Source organism: Acipenser ruthenus, chromosome 10 (assembly GCF_902713425.1).
Source record: "Acipenser ruthenus chromosome 10, fAciRut3.2 maternal haplotype, whole genome shotgun sequence".
Lineage (NCBI taxonomy): Eukaryota > Metazoa > Chordata > Actinopteri > Acipenseriformes > Acipenseridae > Acipenser > Acipenser ruthenus.
The window spans coordinates 45,313,326-45,335,304 of record NC_081198.1 but is presented as its reverse complement, the minus strand read 5'-3'; the positions used below and the strand labels follow the sequence as shown (position 1 = coordinate 45,335,304).

At 38.1% G+C, this 21,979-nt stretch overlaps 1 protein-coding gene across 8 annotated transcripts in view; it reads left to right on the top strand.

Moving 5' to 3' along the window:
- LOC117408938 (low-density lipoprotein receptor-related protein 1B-like) overlaps nucleotides 1–21,979 on the top strand; it is a 340,463-nt gene that overhangs the window by 53,646 nt on the left and 264,838 nt on the right. For all 8 annotated transcript variants that reach the window (XM_034014443.3, XM_034014419.3, XM_059032361.1 and 5 more), the window contains exon 2: nucleotides 3,711–3,833. In XM_034014443.3, the coding sequence (XP_033870334.3) occupies nucleotides 3,711–3,833 (123 nt within the window). The remainder of the gene's footprint in view (nucleotides 1–3,710; nucleotides 3,834–21,979) is intronic.

The following is a 21,979-nucleotide window of genomic DNA, read 5'->3' as shown; positions in this document are numbered from 1 at the left end:
CATAATCGTTGCTTGCCCTATTATCATATACAGTAATTTTGCTTTCTCCATGACCAGCATGCCACTTATAGAAGTGCCTTTTTGGTTGCACTGCACGCATGGTTCAGTGATTGCATACTCCCTTTTGAAAGTGGAGTGTTTGGTAGACTGGTTAGTTTGTAAGTTTGGTGTTCGTAACTCTGTGGTTCTACTGTGTATCCTATTATTTTGATACTGTATACCAAAAACTGTAATCTAGTAAGGCATACATTTCTCAAAGTTTCTCAAACACATATACCGCAAATGTTTACACAACTAAAAAAAAGTGCCCTTTTCTTTTTATCTAGGTTTTCCGGTCTGTGGTGAATGGCACTTGGCGAGCACCAGGAATGGTTGCTTCCCTTTTCCTTCTTTTACTTTCAAACAAACACAAATAGAACATTTGCAAATCTTTTTTTGTTATGTTTGAGTTTCTTTCCTTCTCACAGTAGAACATCTGTCATTGATTAAACACACTAGTGCTTAAAAAAAAAAAAGAAACTGTTCAAAAATCATATCTGAAATAGAGATTCGCTTCCCTGCGGTATATTTTAGTGTTGCTCCTAATTAAAACATGTTTAACAGGGATGTCAGCTCTTATAAATAAGCACTATATGTAATTAATTGCCCTTGAAATTAATCTGTTTTCATATTATGGCAATGATTTATAGGGTCATTCTGTGTAATGGCAAATCAGTTCCATTCACATACAGTGAATGTAAAAAATAAATTGGCCTTCTGTGTCATTGATTTTGGTATTATTATGACATTAGCATCCAATACATGGAGGTATCTTTTACAGTATAGTATATTAAAATTAAACATGCAAAATGTTTGTATGCAGCCTCTGAAAGTTTACCACAGTATTTGTGTAGTTTTACTGTGTTTGCAATATACACGCCTTCATTGCACTTCCTACATAATGTGAATTTCCTATTGTTCCCAGTGTTTTATGCGTATTTTCAACCTCTCTGGCACATCAGTGTACCTCCAAGGCAAATAGGTTCAGGAGATTCATATACTATTAGGAGCACTGGCATTTTTTTTTTTAACAATGCTATATCCTGATTAAACCAGACACAAATTGGATATGTGTTTATAATAAAATTAATCGGTTTGGAATTACATTTTACACAGGTATGAAGTATACGCTTTAGATCAATAAGCAATATGAACTATATATTCGGCCATACCACATACAAAACCAATTCGATGGATAAGCCACTCCTATATTTTTGATTCCCGATTTTTTTTTTTTCACGTTCAATACAGCACACATTTGTAAATGAGATGTTGTAGCTCAGTGGATCAATCCTGTGTCATTATCAGCCAGTCATAATAATTAGCAAGAGAGATACGCGTTTTCAATATATTGTAAAAAAATAAATTAAGAATAATTGAAAACATGCTTTAGTCAAGGATATTACTAGTGTGTCATTACAGTCCTGTGATATAAATATACAGTATTTGCATTTTTATTCCTCAGTGCAGCTTTACAGCATATTGAATGTATGGTCAAACACAATGAACATACATGAAATATGAATTCCCTCTGTCCCTGCTGGCATCCCATATTTCACCAAGAATTGACATTCAAGTTAAGTCACATCCCCTCCTGACCTTAGCTGAATCTGGGAGAAGAATGTCTTCCGCTCCATTTGTCTGTACATTTTTTTTAAAAGGGGAGGACAGCATTCACAAATACTACCTTGAAAGCAAAACAACCCTCTATTAGTAGAACAGTGGCTGAAATCTATTAACATTGGAAAGTTTTTAAAATATTAATAAAACAGAATCTCCACACAGTACATAAAGAGTCTTGTGAAGTCTATCAAATCCCTTGGTTTCAATCTGTACACACATATACTATGTACGTGCTTTTAGAAATACACTGTTAACTTTACAACAGTTTTCTACAATCTAAACAATGAGTACACACCAAATAAAATGAATAAAACCAAATATAAGAGCAGCTTTTTGTTTGTGTTCAGACTATTGTACCATATTAGCTAAATCAAGCTCTATTTTCTAGTCTGGGGTACATCGTATGCTATATCTAACTATCCATCACAGTTTTATACATTGTAAAACATCTAATTATGCTTCCAAATTGAATGCATGGTTGAAAAGAGTTTTTCAAAGTTTTTCTTCTGGAGGGTTCAAGCGAAAAATAGAATACAAGTAAAAAAAACAAGTGAGATGGGCTGTCTGTATTTCATACAACATCTCTGGAATGAGTAATTGGTACAGTGCCAAAAATCCTCTCCAAACTGGGCTAAGAAATATATTGAGCACACAGAAGAGAACATATGGTCAATGTCATATCACTTGCGAAGCATATGCCATTATCTGAATGCTTATAAAACTGTCTTGACAGACACTATTGGGAAACCTTGTAGCCCAGCACAGATGTGCACGTCCAACCAGCAGGACAGTAAAGCACTGGGAAACGGAAGAAGTAACAGTGTATGAAATATATACTTTGGCAGTTGTTTTAAACTTTCCTGCTTGTCTTCTAAAGCGATCTTTGGCTTTGTAAAGGACAAGATTCCTGCTAGAAGTTTATATATAAATCATTTTCATAATCTGAATTCATAAAAAGCGCAATTTAAGTAGATACATGCGCAAATGCTATGTTTATAACCTTCAATGTATGTATCATTCCTAGCAGGGATATGCATCTCACAAGCACATAACCTGTACCAGAAGATTTATAACCATTCATTCAATTATTATGGACACAGTCTTGAGTTCAATTGTGTCAGTCTAGGTCATGGTGACCTAATTTTGTCTGAGTTCAGGCTTCTTATGACTATATTCGGAATCATTTGTCTCATGTCCAAGTTATTCCTTATAATGTTTATGTAAAATTGTAACTGTTGAAGGTTATGTCAAGGGAACGCTTGTCTGATTACATTATATTCCACATGATGTGGACCTCCTCTTCCATGGTACAGAGTTTTTATGACGGCCCAACTAAATTATCAATGTAAAGAAACACTTTACAAGTAACATGTGTACATATAGGCCTGCTAACAAATGCTGAAAACATGAAACCCCATATGTTGCTTACAAAAATGTTAATTTCCCTAAAGAGGGGCAGCCATAACCACACAATTAGCATGGCTGTTTGCATGGAAGCATTTAGCACAGGAGAACATATTAGAAATCTAGCTCTGTGGTGAGGATGAGAATTTTAGAACAATTAACCTTGTATTTTCTAAAGGTATTTAAATCTGACAGTAGTTATTATTATTATTATTATTATTATTATTATTATTATTATTATTATTATTTGAAGATGGTGTAGTAAAGGGACCAATAGACTACAATATAACAATATCATTATAAAAACCCATAAAGTAGAATCATATTATATCATATACCTCCTAACAATAGCTCATATTAAAATAACTATCTGATAAAATAATATTTTGTAAATAATGATGAAAGTTTAAGTATTACAGACACCCTCCGTCACCATCAACCATTATCACTAACTAGAACATCATGGCAACAACCCCCCCCCCCCCCCCTCCACCCCAACCCTCCTTGATGTAATACTTGAATGTCCCCTTGTGCAGAGTTTCTAACTTAATTCTGTTTCCATACAATATACTGTATGTTTAACCATCTCATTGATCATTAAATTTCATTTTATTTTTTCATTCTCCATTTTGTTTGATTTCCAGAACACGTCACATGTGATGTGGGTGAATTTCTTTGCCACGATCAAGTGACTTGTATCTCTGAGAACTGGCTTTGTGATGGAGAAACTGACTGTCCAGACAGTTCTGATGAGACTCTGGACAGATGTAAGTAAAACAGCGAAGTCTTTTATTTTTATATAATTTATATACTTTGAATAAGGAATCAAGGAGGAAAAAATACATGTATTTAGATTTGTATTTTCCTTATGTGTAGATATTTTTGTTGATTTTTTAAACTTGTTTGAGACCAGTTTACTCAGGACCACACATACGATTGCAAATATATACACCAGTTTAGTGTTTAGTTCTCACACAACAGATTAATATCTGGAGCTGGTCTTTTGTTGTGGTCATTGAATGTGGTCATACATGATGCATTGAATAAGGTTTTATTTTTGTTTTAGGTAACATGCAGAGTCATAACCTACAGTTTTAATTTTACAAATAGATTTGGTTCTGCAAAGAAAAAAGCTACTTTAATGAATTGAAACCAACACAATAATTCCATAAATCTTACTGATGTTGCACTTTCATTATATTTTCATTTTATAATATGATATCTGGTACTACATTAGGAACAGAACCTTTTCAGTTTCCATGCCTTATTCTTAGGAAAACCATTACACTTGGATGCATACAATATCAGTCAATAAGGAAGCAGCTGGCTCATAAATGACAGGGGAGATGCAGCTGAAGGGATGGAGACAGTTTAAATCTCCCAGTCAAATGTCCAAGGAAGTTCAAGATCAGCTGATAGCATGGCTTGTAAAAAGATGTATTTAATTTACTGTAGCACCAGATATAATTTCATACAATAGAAATACATGCATTTCTGTAAATAACAATAAAGACAGTGTTTATCTTGTTTCAGATTGTAATGGCAGACATTACCTTTGTCTGTACTCTTACCTTTCCAACCACCAGATGGTAATGCCCACTACAGGGTTCTATTGCTTGAGTAGCACTTCTTAAATGATATTGCAGTTACTGTATGTGCTTCAGTGAGGGCACCATTAATTAGTTTAAGAATTTGATCATAGAAAGGTTATAGTCATTTGTCCTCTAACCTCATACTCAAAAGACACAGGTCAGCAAAGTGGATCATTCAGAGTTTTGTAATCGATAATAAAATGTCATATAGAGAGTGTGTATATTTTTTAATATATTATATCCTGGAACTGAAACAGTGTGCTTCTAAAGCAACTAACAGTGATCGATTTGGGATATAATATTGATGACTAAACTATTTATGTGTGTACAGGAAATAATCTAGCACTAATACTACTGTTAACAAACTGGGAAGACATGGTAAAAGTAGGAGGACAATTACGTGCATACAGTATTTTCAAAGTTTGGTGGGGAACTCCCACTGTTAAAATCCTTTTCAGAATGTACTGATAAAACACAGTATTGAAGTTATTTTCAAATATCGTATTTTCAGTGTGGTACCCTTCACTATGAGCTTTGACCTAAAATGTCTGCCAAGTACTGCATGCCATGTGACCTTTTGGTTTATGGTTGATGAAAACCTAATACTTTGAGAAATGGCCTTCAAAAAATAGTATTACGTGTGTACAGTGGAGTTTATGCATAGTATTCACAATGGTTTATCCTGTCTTTAAAACAGATTAAATCATATTGCTGTAGCCCAGCATCAAAAAAGCTTTCTGTTCTATCCAAATGCAAATTTGCAAATATTATCAGTTAATTCTGGTACATATCTTAATCTAATGATATATAATATATAATATAATTTCCTGGCACAGGAAAGGTTAGAATGTCACAATTCACTTTCCTACATTTGTAAAACATGTTTTTTATTTTACTTTCTTTAATTTTAAAGATGATCTCCCTTAAAAATACTTAATTTTTAAATTATAAACCTTAATGTTAATTTGACATTATTGGATATTTTGCAAAGATTTCTGCAAGTAGCCTTCTAACAAGATATTGGTAACAAAGCAAAATTGTATATTGAGAACAGGAAATACTTTTTTTTTTTAACAATGTGGTACACTCTATGAGGGAGAATGTACAATAGTGTATTCTCTGTGCAAAATACTGCTTTGCATTCCAGATATCACAACACAACCTAAAAGGGCAGCAGTGTGAAGTAGTGGTTAGGGCTCTGGACTCTTGACCGGAGGGTCGTGGGTTCAATCCCAGGTGGGGGACATTGCTGCTGTACCCTTGAGCAAGGTACTTTACCTAGATTGCTCCAGTAAAAACCCAACTGTATAAATGGGTAATTGTATGTAAAAAATAATATGATATAATTGTAACAATTGTAAGTCGCCCTGGATAAGGGTGTCTGCTAATAATAATAATAATAATAATAATAATAATAATAATAATAATAATAATAATAATAATAATAATAATAAAAAAAGCCAAGTAAATTAACATTACCAGGAGATCAGACTGTGTGAAATTACATTTTCAAAAATTGGTTAAAACATTATAACAAAAACACAAACAATACAATTAATCCTACTTAATTATATGCCTAATCATTTTATATCCATGTAAAGCACTTCAACAACAAAACTAATCCATTTAAAATTCACTGTCACCACAGGCTCATTCCTTTATCATCAGCATTATATTCTATTATCATGTACATAAATCATGTGTCCCCAGATTTTATAATACTTCCTTATAAAGCCAGAGCAAATCTAATATATATATATATATATATATATATATATATATATATATATATATATATATATATATGTTAAGCAGTTCATTAATGCGGATTACCTATTCCTGGAAATGGGAATTAAATATGTTTTCCTAACAGATTTTTCCCCATAGTTAACTACTGTGTGTGTGTATCTGTGTCCTTTTCCAAAGTACTGTCTGTAGGCTGTGCTCCACTCCGCTGCAAGCTACGTGCTGCCCCGGTTGTGTGACTGCACACGGTCCAGGCTAGACACCTTTGCCCAATGCATCAGTGGTGCTTCACCTCGGCACGCCAATAGCAATGCCCAAATTTCACCCTTGCACGTCCCGCGGAGGGATGCTCCCTTCACAGGACAAGCACCTCCTCTATATACGGTGCCTGGGCATGCAGCACGCTACCTCCACCTTGGGGGATGAGACGTTCTGCACAATCTGCTCAGCGTCCCAGCCACGGACCTTGCGCTGGAGGCCCGCAGAGTTCACTGGTGCGGCTTCCTCAGCCAGCTGAGCCTTCTGCGGTGTTGGGAGCCCCGGTCTCCCCCCTCCTCCATCTGTCCTCGAGCCCTTCACAGAGCATTCCCTGAGCGCAGGCTCCAGCACGTCGATCTAGCAGCCGCTGAAGGTCTCCTTCAAGGAGCACTAAGCGAGCGAGACACTTGAGGCAGGCAAAGGATATCTCAGAACTGAAGAGACTCAGGTTCAGGAGTACCTGGTCAGGCAGCAGGCTCCTTCCCCTGCTCCGACCCCAGCTCCACCTCCGGCACCTGCCCCGGGACCGACCTCACCCTTACGGCGGTCACCCTCAGAACAAGACATGACGATGAGCGAGGATGCGATTTCAATCGCGGCTTCTTGGGATGGTGGCTCCCTCCTACAGGAAGAGAGAAAGGTCCAAGAGCTGACCCAGGAGACAGGCCCCAGCTCTGTTACCTCTGAGACTGGTGTTACCCCTCCCTCAATCTCAATTCGGGCGCTTATGGAGCGAGTCTCCAAGTTCCTCTAGGTTCCTTGGATGGCAGCGCCTGAACAGCGGTGTTCTGTCTTTAGAACAGTGCAGGCTTCCCCCCTCCATCCTCTTGGCACTGACCGGCCTCGGCGCCGAGTACTTCAAAGCAAGCAGCCCCGCTGGCTTCCTTGGAAGACGCAGGGGCGCTGGGCTTAGCGGAATTCCCACTGGTGGATTCTACCATCGCGGCATGAAGCGTAAGTTAGAAACTGAGTTGCCTGGCCAACCTGGATGGCATTTTGCAATTGGCACCCTTCCTTGAACCAGTACATTTGGTCTCAGGTACGCTGCTGCAAATATCAGGCCTTATAGTGGCATGCAGACAGCTTTGGCTGTCCCAGGCCAGGGTCCCGACAAGTTTGCCTTGCTTGACGCGCCTATCTCCCCTGGCCATATGTTCGGGCCAGCAGTGGAGGAAATCCTGCAATACTCCCACCAAGAACGGGAGGATTCCTGACAGGTGGCCTCAACACTCCCTTCCTGTGCTGTGGCGTGGGAGAGGATGAGACACTGGCGTCTCTCCGTGACACATGGTGACACGAACGGTTCCGATCCCCTCTGTGCCGTGCGGCGACCTGAGGCATTGCCTTCAGGCTTCCATGGCAGCTAATAACTAGGGCCGCCCGCAAGGACGGGGAAACGCAGAATGAGGGGCCCTAGCACAGCAGCTCTCAGCGAGGCAGTTCCAGCTCTGCCCTAGGCAGTCTCCAAAGCAGGCTCCACCTCAGCCTCAGCAGCCCCAGCAGGTTCCCTGAAAGCTTGTGGCCTCAGACTCACCCCTTCATGCAACACCAGCTACAATACTGGCGCACTTGCACCTCAGATTCCTGCAGTTCCCCGCAGGCCTTCCTCCCTTTCGAGGGATCACGTATCTTCCCAGCAACACCTTACCCTTGGTTGTCCAGTTTACAAGATTATGGGTGGCAAGCAGTGCTGATACTGCCACAGTTCCTTTTAAAACAAGATTTACATCTCAAAAAAACTTTACTTTCTTGGTTAAATTATTTGGAATAAACTTTGAAAAAGCAGTTTCATACAGTAGGTAATATGGTTTGTATTTATACTGTGTAACATATCAATTAGCAATGGAGAAGATTTTTTTTTTCACTGTGAATTTGCACTAATTATTTATTATTAAGCTTAAAAAATACAGTAATATGTGGAATGGCTGGGGCACTTTGATAATCACAGTAAATTAATTAGCAAGCTTGGGAGATGAGTGTTAGACTGACAACAGATAATAATTTTACTGTCTAAAGTATCAGATCCCTAGCTATCAAAGATTTATGTTCTACAAGTGTCTTTTTTAAAGTATTGGTGTTCTCATTGTTTATTAATGATATCCATGTAATGATGAATTTATAAAGAGGGAATACAGCTAAAGATACTCTAACTTAGAAATGTCATCTTTATTTCAAATAAAACACATCCAGCACTAATTGTTACATGTTGAAATGGTGCATAGTTTCATTTTATTAAAAATGTTTACCTTTATAGTATCCGAATGATATTCATTATAGCGTGTCTTTGTTCGGTTCAAATAACTAATATATATATAAAAAAAAATACAGTTAATTACAAGGGAAGTCTGTTTTGATTTTGTTTTATATTGGGTTGTTGGAGGTTCAGGTCATCAGTTAAACTCCCTACACAATTTTCTGTCAAGTATGTTTTTATCTGTGTATAGTTTCAGAAGGTTGAATAGTCTCAGGCAATTATAGTAGGGTACCTTAAGATGTTGGTCTTGGTGGGTATTTGCTGGTAGTGGTAATGCTCGATGATTTGGTTACAGATAGTTAAATGTTAGACAGCATACAGTATATACAAGGTTATAAAGACTGCACTGGACAGTGAAAACAATGAATACAAGATCAGCATCTGCTTAGCAATGCCACACAATTTTGAACAGTGCAATTCCAGTCAATCTGTCACTGGATTTGAATGATGTAAGATAGATTCCAAAATGATATCCTGAAAAAAATTCAGCAGCACTGAATATAGAAATGGTATTTCAACACTGAAGATAGTGATTGCTTTAATAGTGCTTGTTATTAATATACTTTTCTATATAATGGTGCTTTTAAATTTTTGTACAAATGCAAACTATGTCTTTTTGAAACTGAAGTACGTCACATCATTTTGCTGGACTATAGATGAAAACCTAATGGATGTCTTCCACTAACATGGATTAGTTTATTTTAATGGATTTTTCAATCTATCCAGTTTTACATACCCTAAAATGTAACTGCAGGCTCCAAACTTTAATCTAAACTGAATGAGCATCCAGCAGCTTAAATGTGCACAATTGATTAAAACTTCAATTCTGTTTGATGACAATGCTAAACACTAAATCACTACGAGCCTTTAGCTTTTTACCTGCAGGTGTTGTTTTATTTGTGCTGAAACAATCAGTGAAACCAATCCTTCCCATCCTTAGCAATGTGAAATGATCTTCAACTAAAGATGACTTTATGGTTACTTCAACTTAATTTTTAAGCAGCCTACTGCAAGCGATCAAGTCCAAAATATGACCTAAAACACATTATAAAAATGCGCAAGAATATATTTTTGATTTATAATGCTGTAGCATTACAATATCATTACACATAGATGGTTGACTCAGTGTTCAACTTGAGACAACTAACTGTCTCCATGCTTAATTAAATATAGTTGTAGGTAATTATCTATGCATCTGACATTAATGCACACTATAAAACTAACCCTAATGTACCAAGTATCTGTAAGTACCTTTATTTGGACTTTGTTGATGGTTACTATGCAACCTAATCATTACAATATGGATACTGCCTTTCCTGCTAGTATTGTATTGTATCATAAATCAATGTACAAGACCTCAATTTAGCACTATTTGCAGGTGTGTCCCTCTAGGCATTGATGATGAGTGTGGTACATATAGTATTTCTTATTTAAAAACTATTCAAAGCACGAAAATACAAAATATTCCCCCACTACAAAAAGCCGTAAGAGAACTCACTGGACCCCCTGGACATATCATTAAGAATGACCTACTAACTTTAAACTTGCACCCTACCTTCACTTGACTATTAAAATACAAATGTGGATAAATAGCTGTTAATTGTCCAAAATGACATTTTGTTACAAAGAAGTATTCTAAGTGAGGGCTAGGCAACAATAGCATTGGACTCTTGAGTAAGTGTGTGTCGAGCAACTTGTACAAACGAATGTCAATAATGATTATGGCAATTTCATTGAGTATGAGTAATCGTTATTCATAGAAAAATGCATTGTTTAAATGCTGTTTTATTGTTCATTATTTTACAGCATGGATGGGGTTAAAATTCCCCATCCATGCTAAACTCGTGCAGAATGTGACCGTCTCCAGATTCGTTAATTTATTACTAATCTGGAGACAGTCACATGTATAAAAACCTGCAGCTTTGGCTGACATTGGTTAGTGTGGTAAAGACAGAATGAGAGACATGAGTCGTGAGGTAAAGAGAACAGCTCAAATCAAATATAACAATTGCTACCCTTGCTGGTTTTATGCCAGCATAATACTTGTTTGTTCCATGTCTGTTTTGTTTGTTTGTTTTGGCCAACGTGCTGTTTTGTTTGTAAAGGTGTTTTGTGTTTGTTCAACCTTTTTATTTATTATTAAATGTGCGCACCAGCGCTTCACCCATAGTACTTGCCTGTTGTGTCAATCTCTTTCTGGTCTGACGTCACCCACAAGCCATCCTGTCCACAGGGGATATTAAAAATCCAAGTGCGAGTATTTGTACGAGTATTGGTTTCCAAGTAAGAGTATGATTACAAGTACCAGTAATGGGTTCTCTGCACACCCCTATTTTAGAGGGATTCTGTCTGTTACAGTATTGATGAATTTGTAGTCATGGCAGTCATCAAAAGTTGCACAGATATATTTGTGTTACAGTATACTATGGTGTTTTGATCGGTTAGTATACAAAAGGTCTTAGTTATACAAAGAACTGTTACTCAAGAAAGATCAGCCATGCTTCTTGTACAATTGGTGTGTGTTATAGTAAAATACAGGATGCTTTTGTGACACTAAACATCTGCTCCAAATGAAAAAAAATATTCTTAGGCTCCTATTCACAAGTCATTATTTTAAAAGCTGTTTTAAATAATACAGTAATAGTTTGATTTTCATGAAACTGCCTTTGACAGTTAATACAGTATTTTATCTTTAAATGAATTAAAGCTTTGTGAAAGGAAGGAAGTGGGAACTGGATATTATTGGAAGATTTAATGGGTCCTGTCTTTTGTACTTTGATCATATGGGGATCAGATTATCAAAAAGACAATCACAATCCGCTTTCCAAAAGTAATCACATCCAGAATGACTTATACAATTAAACATGTTTTAATTCATTATCACATTGCAATTCTAAAGAAGATTCAAAATTTAATGAAGCCAAATTTTATTTCCATAAATTCCATGCCATTGGCTAATTTTCAGTTCAATTAATTTCTTTACTCTAGCAATTCTTACAGAAATATAGATACATTTGGTAAGGGACCATTTTTCCTTTTTTATATTTCATTATGTCATATATAATTAAGTGCTGGTGGTTTATACTGATTTTCATAATTATTTGGCTCCATTTTCACTCTACTAGTTCCATAAGACTGTATAATAATTTCTTAGAAAAACTGTTCAATGATATGTAAAGGATAGAGGTCTATTTTTCTGAAATGCTTTTTTGTTTCCCATAACTAAGCCACATGTGCAAGTCTAGGCTTATTTTTATTTATTAAGTTTACTGAGGATGACTTTTTCAGGTTTTCTTCATATTAAAACAAATTGCTTATAAATGTGGCTATTGCCTCTGAGAATTGGCACCTGCCACAAGACATTTTTGTAAGTAATGTAGCATAGCATTTTGTTAGTGCACTGAAAGACAGCCTATTGCATTACGTATGTCTGTGGTCACAGCAGACACTGAACTAAGCATTCATTTTTTTGGTGGATTGTAACTTTACTGGGGCTGGTGTTTGACAGAGAATGTGCTGTAATAGATTGGCTTGTATTTACATACAATCTGTTTTGGGAGTTCAGTTTTATTTTTAGAACTGGAACAGGGGTTTTAGTACCTGCTACTTGTGTTGTGGGTGTCTGCTGGATGATGAGAGAGAGACAGAGGGATGCAGTTGACAACGCCACTCAAGCATCCAGGTTTTATTCAAACAAACACAAAACTGCAACCCGCTAATCGCACTTAACAAAACTGTATTTAATAGCGTTTTCTTTTTTTTGTAAGTATCTTATTTCTTCTACTCCTAAAAAGAAAACGCTATTAAGTACAGTTTTGTTAAGTGCAATTAGCGGGTTGTCAAAATTTTGACAACCCGCTAATTGAGACGGAATGCCTTCAGTAAGAATAGCAAACAGAAACAAGTGCATGATCCAAGGAACCAATTGCATGTACACATTCCACCACCCAAGAGGCTGAAGTCCAGAAAGAGCCTTGCCTTAGCGGCATCCAACTCCAAAATAGAACTGTGGAAGGCTATAGAGTCACAAAATGGTGGCACTGACCACAAACAAAAACTCTGGTGTACACAAAATCGAGCGAGAGCTGGGGTGGCAACAACTAGTGACAAATAGGACCAAGTGGAAGATAAGGAATGATCCCAAATGTGAATGTGGATCTGAAATACATAAACACTTAAGTTCAAGGTTCTGCATCCTGCTCCCTCAGAATCATTACACTGGGTTTACATTTCCATTTGTTTAAGATTAACTTGTGTAAATTATTTGTTTGGGCACAAAGTGAATAAAGTAAACTAATACAAAACATGTAAAGGTTCCATAACTGACACTGTTAAACAAAGAATAAAAGATGCAATGTTTTTGACATACTGGTAATTTGTAAAATATATCTTGGTGACTAGGGGTGTGCGAACCTTAGAAAGTTGAACTCTGCAAACTTCAAACCAGTAAAAGAAGTAGTTCCACCCTACTAATATTAATCCAAAGTAATATTTTGTACTGTGAATAGTTCAGAAACCCTGTATTTCTCATAAAAGTGATTCATATAAAAGTTGTTGTCAACCCTATCAACTACGCCCAAATTGCTTCAACATGTAACCCCTTGTTTTCTGGATGAAGCTATAAAACTGCCATATTTCCTTATAATATATATTTTAAAAAAGAACACAAAAAATCCCTCTTTCTTTTCTACGTTCACTTGAAGAAGATACCTCGGAGGTCTTGAAAGCTTGTGATTTAATTATTTTTTAGTCAGTCTCTTTCTCTTTGTCTATTTAATATTTCTAAATTCTCAATGTTGGTAATAAAACACATTTGTAGGTAAACATAACATTATGCTCTGTTCAGCGATTACTGAACAATACAACACTTTAATAAGATGGGTTTAGCTGAAAGGACTGCTTTCAAAGCTTATCATTTCAGTCAGGATTGATCCTCTGCACATACACTGACGACAGAATTAAGGCACTTATGACTGCTTCCATGGAAACACTAGCTACACAGTAATCATGAACCAGGTTTTAGACGGAAAACGTATTTACAAAACATGCTTATGCCTGATCATTCCTTAGAGTGCAATTTAAATAATTGATTTTAATATGAAGTTTGACTTTTACATTGGTTTACATAGTAGTTACTTAATAAATAAATGTGTACTTACACATAATTGCAAAGTTATTATTAGGGCCCTACCAAGTTCATGGTACATTTTCATAAATTTCACAGTCATAATATTTTAAAAATCTTAAATTTCACAGTTTCAGCTATTTAAATCTTACATTTCAGGTGGTGTAACAAAGTATGAACATGTAGTTAAAAATGGCAAAATATAAACATTTAAAGTCCTGAAGTTAACAAAAGCATGTGACTAACAAAGTAGAAACGCTAAAAGAAAAGAAAACTGAAATCCAGAGGATCGTTCTGTGATTGCTGTGTTTCTGTTATTGTTATTATTTAAAAAAAAAAAAAAAAAACTGTTCTGGTTTTAAACGTCATTGCAAACGTCTGCAACAGTAACTCAAAAACTACTCTGAAATGCTGTTTTTCTTCACTCCCTGTCTCTGCGGTGTAATTAACTGTCCGTATTTAGACATAGCTCTCTCTGCATCCACAGAGTTTGTTGAAATTGACAGGCAATGCCGAGCTAGGAATTGGTCTGTAGCTGGAAAATATATCCAGAGGCTAAAATTACTGACATATTTATTTTATTAATTTTTTTGCCTGCTGTGTTTTTTTATGTATTTTTCTACTCATACTACTACTTGGTATATATTTGGCTGCCAAATTATTTTACATGATCCTCTGCAGTAATGATTGTAGCACTTGATTTATTTTGGACACTCATTTTAAAATGAGATCCAATTGAGATCCGTAGGTCATACTAAACCCGCCCTGGATGCCCGTGTCTACCAATCAGTGAGTAGAGCCCAGTTATTGGATGTTGTCAAGTGTCAATCAATAAATCCTGTCCTGCTCATGATGATTTTTTTTTTTTTCTTAAATTGAAACAAGCTAACAATCGCATCAGGAACCTGTAACGGTACATATAACTGCATTGGATTTCACCATAGGGTAAAAGTACACAAAAGACCAGATTTCATGGGGGAGACCAGATTTCACGGTCCGTGACATGTTTTTCATGGCCATGAATTTGGTAGAGCCCTAGTTATTATGCATAGTTACAAAGTACTTAATGTGTAAATCGTTTAGCACAATATATATTCATACACAATTGTATCAGAAAAGGTTTAGGGTTAGGCTTGTAACTCTGCATAATAACATTGTAATTATGTGTAAGTACACATGTATTTACTAAATAAATACTATGTAAATACACAGTAATTAGAGACACTTAATGTAAAGTGTTACCGGTTCGATTTGGACTAATGTGAAACATCAAAACAAAACCTCTATGGTTCTGGTAAGTTACCCAAATACAATACAATCTAAAAACATAAGTCAAATATGTGCCTATATTCTATGTTGCCATGGAAACAGAACACTCTATTGAAAAAATCAATATAGTTGATTTTTATGTACTTTATGTACAGTACGTACGTAGGCACGTGCAAGACATATATTGTATTCCTGTTATATACACTACATGTTCCTGCGTCATGACGCTCCCTGGTCGGCAGCTGTATTTAAACATAAACCGACACCATTATCACTCTCGTTATGGTTACAAAGTGTAAATGCAGGCCTGTGGAATAAACACTTCTGGGGTGTCTTTGTGGAATAAGTTTTTTTTTTTTTTTTTTAAGAGCGAGGCCTGGATTTTTTTTAAGAAAAAGGATTTTTAACTCCAAATATGTTATAAATGTTTATCCATCACGATATAAACGTCACAAAGTTGTATTTGCATTCAGTGGTATAAACAAGAGAACAAAATAAAATAACACAATGCAAAATATCCACCATGCATGTTGATCTGAGAGTTTTTATATAACCCCCCCCTTTTTGTTTTACCATCGCTAAACTCTCGTATGATAATTTCAGTATAGGTTTTGTCAGCATTATCGCATAGTATAGCCATGTGGTCCAAGTACAGGTCTGCCCAGCCAATTGTCCCACAGTTTCCTGCATGCATACACTGACTTTAAGAATGTTAAGAACCTGTAGAAAAACAAACAAAAAAAACCAAAACAAAACATTTTATTCTACATTTCTTGTTAATCTGAAACATTTACAACAGATAAAAATACAAACAATAAATATAGAAATGTTTTATGTTTTATTCACTTTTGTATGCTTTAAGAAACATAGACTATATAACATAACATACAGTATGTGTCAGGATATATTGGTTGGTTTTTGTTGTAGAAATGCAGGCCAGGGTGAAGTCTGATTTTATATGTGTTGTTCTCTTTAGCAGGAAGTAATTAACCATCCACGGTACATTGCTTTTCAGTTTGCTTAAGCAATAATGGTCAGGAGCATTGCCTTGGAATATGTTGGCATTACATTCCATGAACAGTGTTGTCCAGTAACAAAATATCTATTTTAAGAAATAAAATAGAATTGTTTAATTTACATAACAAAATAATAATTATTTTGTAAAGAATACATTCATAAATAAATACATCTAGTCACTTTACCAATAGATTATCTTTTTGAATTTATCTTAAAGTGCATATCTCCAGTCCTCATCGTAGAAAAGGTCCATTCCAGTACAGGCCCAATTAATTAAGGATAAAGATCTGGACTAGAATGAAGCCCAGTGGCCTATACACTTTCAGTTGTGTGTATTTCTTCATTTATTCCGTTTTTTTTATATATATATATATATATATATATATATATATATATATATATATATATATATATATATATAACCATCATTCTGAACATATGCAATATAAACAATATTTCAAACAGACTTCTTTTAGTTGCAGCATGATAAAAGGTTTTCTTTTGTTTTTTGCTGTTTGTATCAGGGTGGTTAACCAACTGTCAATCTGTCAGTGCATTTTCAATCTGTAATTAAATAAATAATAATAATAAAAAAACACCTCGGTTTCTGGATAGAAGTGTTGCTTCTTTTTTTTTTCCAACATCATTTCATGAAGCAGTCGTCCTCCCGGTGGAGAGCTAAGAAAGAATGTTGTAACAGTAAAACTCTCTTTGATGTGATAACCTTTCTTCTCCTGTCTGCACTTCCTCAAGTGATAGAACAGATCCATAATCCTTCATAGCTTTGAATATAAATGATAAACTAGCCAAAAGCCACTTATGTTGACTGTTCAAGTAGTCATACATATCAAGGGGCATAAAACGCATTAGAAAGATCCTGTTATAAAAAAAAATAAAAAATAAAAAAATGGTGGGCCTTTAACCCCATTATCTCAATTCTTTCTTAATTCAAATTATATAGAAAAGGTGTTTTAGCAATTTCAAAATAAAACAACTTCTAAGTTCCCATATGGAGTATTTTGTTGTATACCTTTGGTAAACAACTTTAAAATAGACTAGAATAATTTTTGACTTTTATACTGTAAGGCACTGTTTTATTTTAGAAATCAATTATATTATAGACCTGTTGACACATCTGATCTCATGGGACCAAATCAAAACTTTGACAACCAGCTAATCGCACTTAACAAAACTGTATTTAAAAAAGTTTTCTTTTTTTGTAAGTACCTTATTTCTTCTACTCATAAAAAGAAAACTCTATTAAATACAATTTTGTTAAGTGCAATTAGCGGGTTGTCAAAGTTTTGATTTGGTCCCAGCCTTAGTGTTTATAACATTAAGGCATATGGCTTTAGAATTTTGAAATACCATTCAAGGGTTAAGGAAACAGGAATCATTTGAACCATAGTGTGGAAAACCTGAGAGATATAAACCCCAGACATTAACACCTGGGGTGTTGAATCATGTCCAGCACCAACATGCAGTGTATAGTTCAAGACCTGCTGTGAATCATTTATGGAGCTGCCACCATAAGGCAAAAAAACTGTAATAGAGCCACCAGCACGCGTTTACGTTGGCCAGTTATAATGCTACCGTTTCCTGTCTAGACTAAGTCTGCTGAAAATAACACCCTGTTTCTTATTTGTGACCGTCCATTAGGTCTGGTTTTTTCGATTCCGACAGACTATTACATAAAGTAAATATAAAAAAAGAAAGTCAAACAATGAGAAGCTTGTTCTTATATAAATCAAACTTAAATTCGATCTACCTTGCTACATCTGTTCTCATCAATGTCAAGTCTTAAGGTTTATCCATGAAACTCACGTTTTTTCACGATTTTGAGTCACGTATTATTTTGGGGGAGTGGGTGACCATGAAGAGGTGTACATTACCATTCTATATTCCTGTAGCTGCTACGCAAACTACCCTCTTACTCCAAAGATAGAATTGCCTTGTTGTCTCAAACTGACGGTTTGTCTGCGGGAGCCGTCTATGTTTCTGTACACAACACGTCATTACTCGGGCAGATTCGAAGGAGAGGCTGTCAGACTGTCACTGTCTCGTTCACGCAGAAATTACCACAGAAATAAAAGATAAGTGAACATCAATGAGAATTTAATTATTAAAGTCAAAATATATAATGTTCTTTATGATGCCAGTGTCAGTGGTTATAAAGACAATAAAAAGGAAGACACCATATGGTAAGAAATAGCAGAACAATTGTAAATTGATGATATGTCTATCTCTCTTTATTTCACCTTAGTGTAAAATGACGCTTCTTTGTTTTAATAATGTTGACCAATAATAATAATCACATTCACACACTAACTGAGAAGATTTTATGAAAACTGAAAATCAATAAAAGTATATTATATTAAACTCATTTTCTCAGTATTTACAAAGAAATCCCCCCCCCAAAAAAAACAAACAAACAAACAAACAAAAGCAAAACAAAACAAAAAAAATCTAGTGGTCTAGGTTAAGGTTTTTCAGCAGGGGTCTCACTGGAATGAACACTTAGGGGTTAACAGGTCTGTGTTTTATGTCAGAATCTGTTATTTCCCTGTAAAACCACAGTTACTAATGCATACTGACATGAATCTGTTCAGAATGTGGTATGGTAGATGCAAGTGGCTTTGCATACATTTATTCATGTATTTATTTATGTATTTGTTTGTTTGTTTTTGTTTTGGACAAAAAAAGGATGGAAGTTAAGGGGGTACAGTACAAGCCCTGGATCTCCTCAGTCAAGTGAAAGGTGCCCTCTGGCAACAGGAACCAAGCAGGTTCCAATTATGGGTCTGGCCCCTGAACGGGACTGCTGGTCAGCCCTAGGGCTATCTGATGAGGTTGTGGGCACGTTGCAGAACGCTAGGGCAGGCTCCACTAGGTCCTTATACACCAATAAGTGGAGATACTTTCAGGCCTGGTGTCTGACTAGAGGTCATGACCCCATATCTTGCCCTATGCCAGTTATCTTGCAGTTTCTGCAAGAACTGCTGGATGCCGGTAGGTCACCTTCTACTTTGATGGTGTATCTGGCGGCCATTACTGCACGCCATGCCCCCGTTGATTCTGTATCTTCGGGTATGCATTTCTTGGTGACCCATTTTCTCAAGGGTGCTCGTGATTACGCCCTCCCACGAAGGGACGTTCTCTCCCAATGGAGCCTTGATATTGTGCTGGATGCTCTCATGAAGGCCCTGTTTGAGCCCATACACTCCATAGAGTTGAAGTATCAAAGTGGGTCAGTGAGCTACAGGCATATTTGGGATGATGGCAGCAGGGTGTCACTATGTATAAACCCTGCTTTCCTCCCTAAGGTGATCACAGCCTTCCACATGAACCAGTCTGTGGAACTGGAGTCTTTCCATCCACCTCTGTTTTCTTTGGAAGAGGATGGGAGATTGAACTCCCTCTGCCCGGTGTGGGCATTGAGGGGGTACGTGGATAGGACAAGAGCTCTGCGTCATTCTGACCAGCTCTTTGTCTGTCACGGTATACAGGGCCTAGGACAGCCCCTCATATGGCCCCTGCCATTTAGCACACAGTTTCGACTCCAATGACGAGGGTCCAGTAACCTCGCCCGCCCGGTCACACTGTGTCCCCACCCCCTTCGATTGGCGTTTGGGACCATCAGAACCTTCCCCCGCCAGTCCCCAGCCATGTCTCCTCAATGCGCCCTCCCACTTTTCCTTCTGTCTCTCCTTACGTGTTTTCCTAGGACAGAAAAGGGGGGAAAACAATTCAGCGTGGAAAGGAAAAACGGTACCCATTACTTCCTTTCCTCGGGAATCTGCCGTGTTTACACGTGTGGTCGAGGCTGCCGATACTTTTAGTAAATCCTTATATTGCGTCCAGTCTCGACCCAGAATAACTGGGTGTGGTAACTTCTCGGCCACCCCCACTACTAGATGGCGCTTTATCGGACCTACCGATAAGTATACTTTTAGAGTGGCGTATGTCGCCGTATCCCCATGGATACAGGAGATCGCCACCTGGCCTTGTGGCTGCGATGACATACCTCCAAGGAGAGCTGTTCGAATCAGAGTTTGCTCACACCCTGTGTCCACTAATGCGTGGGTACTCACATTCCCCAGCGCCACATCAACAATACACGGGCCCTCCCGACCATTTCCCCATTTCTTACCCGTCTCAGACGCCAGGTGACACGCAGCCACATCGCATTCCATAGCGGCCGGGCAGTATCTCGCGATGTGTCCCGACTGCTGGCACCTGAAAAAGATTGGAGGGGCAGAGGGTGAGGATGGTACGTATCTGTCCCGCTGTTGGTATGTCAGCGGGGCAGGGGGAGCCATTCTACCCCAGCTGGGGGCCAACCTCTGCCTCCTTGGTAAGGGGGCTGGATGACCCGACGGGGCTGGTGATTTGATGGGTCGGGGTCCGGGAGTGAGGTTCGGTGGTGTTCCTTTGGTAGAGGAGGGAGGGGTGCAGTCCAGCAACGTGGTGCGGGCGGACACGAGGGAGTCCTCAAAATTCTCCGCCAGTGCCACGGCCTGTTCCAGAGTGGTGGAATTGTGCCGGCGTAACCACGCTTGCGTCTCCGCCCCAACCACATGGCAAAATTGTTCCATTACAATGGCTTCCCCCATCTGGATCCCAGTTTTCTGGCTGGGGTTCAGCCATTGCGCCATGTGGTTGCACAATCGTTGGGCCACCACCCTGGGCCGGGTGTTTGATGGTCGCCGGAACTCCCGGAAGTGGACTCGGTGGGTCTCCCCCGTGATATTAAGGCGGCGGAGGATAGCCTGCTTCACTAACTCGTACTGGCCGGTGTCTTCATCAGTCATGGCCCGCTATGCTGCTTGCGCTTCTCCCATCAAGCAGGGGCCAAGTTGGCTAGCCCAGTACTCCCGGGGCAATGCTGCGGTGGTAGCCAGCCGTTCGAAGGCTACGAGATAGGCTTCTGGGTCATCCTCTGCCATCATCTTCTGAGCCCGGGCCTTCGGGGCCACCATCACAGGGCCGGTTGCCGCCGACATAATTCCCATCCCGAACCTTTCGATGAGGGCTGTGTACCGCTCCTCCCTCCTCCGTTCCTCAGCCTCCCTCCAGCTGTCCAACGCCTCCAGAATCGCCGATAAAGCAGCGGGGTCCATCCCACGAACACATCACGTGTGACAGGTAGCTGAGTGGGTGATAGGGAAATAAAAGAGACCAGTCCCGATTTTCAATTATAATACTGCACGGCTTTATTTGGCCACAACAGAAATAATAATGGAGCTTGGATACACAACGATGTGTAACCCGGCAACCACAAAGCAAAAGGAACAGGGGGAACTTCACAAAAACCAAAAAAACAACAAAGAAGGTAAATAACCAAACAAAAACAATCGTCCGTCCTTCCTCCTTTCCCCGAGGTAAAACAGGGTGGGACCAGCGCAGCACTTCCGGGTTCGCTCCAGAGTGTACCGTTAGTGGTTTGTTACTGTTTTCTCTCTCTCTCTCTCTCGCTGTCTCTCACCATACCTTGCCAGAAGGAACAGAACCCCGGGCCACGCCCCCTTTTGTACGCTCCGTCCCGCTCCCATTGGGCAGCGCGGGCAACCGCCGTTGACCAGTGCGCGATTGCCACAGCGCTCCCCGTCTGGGTTGATGACGTTGCGCACCGTGGACCCGCCCCCCTCCAAG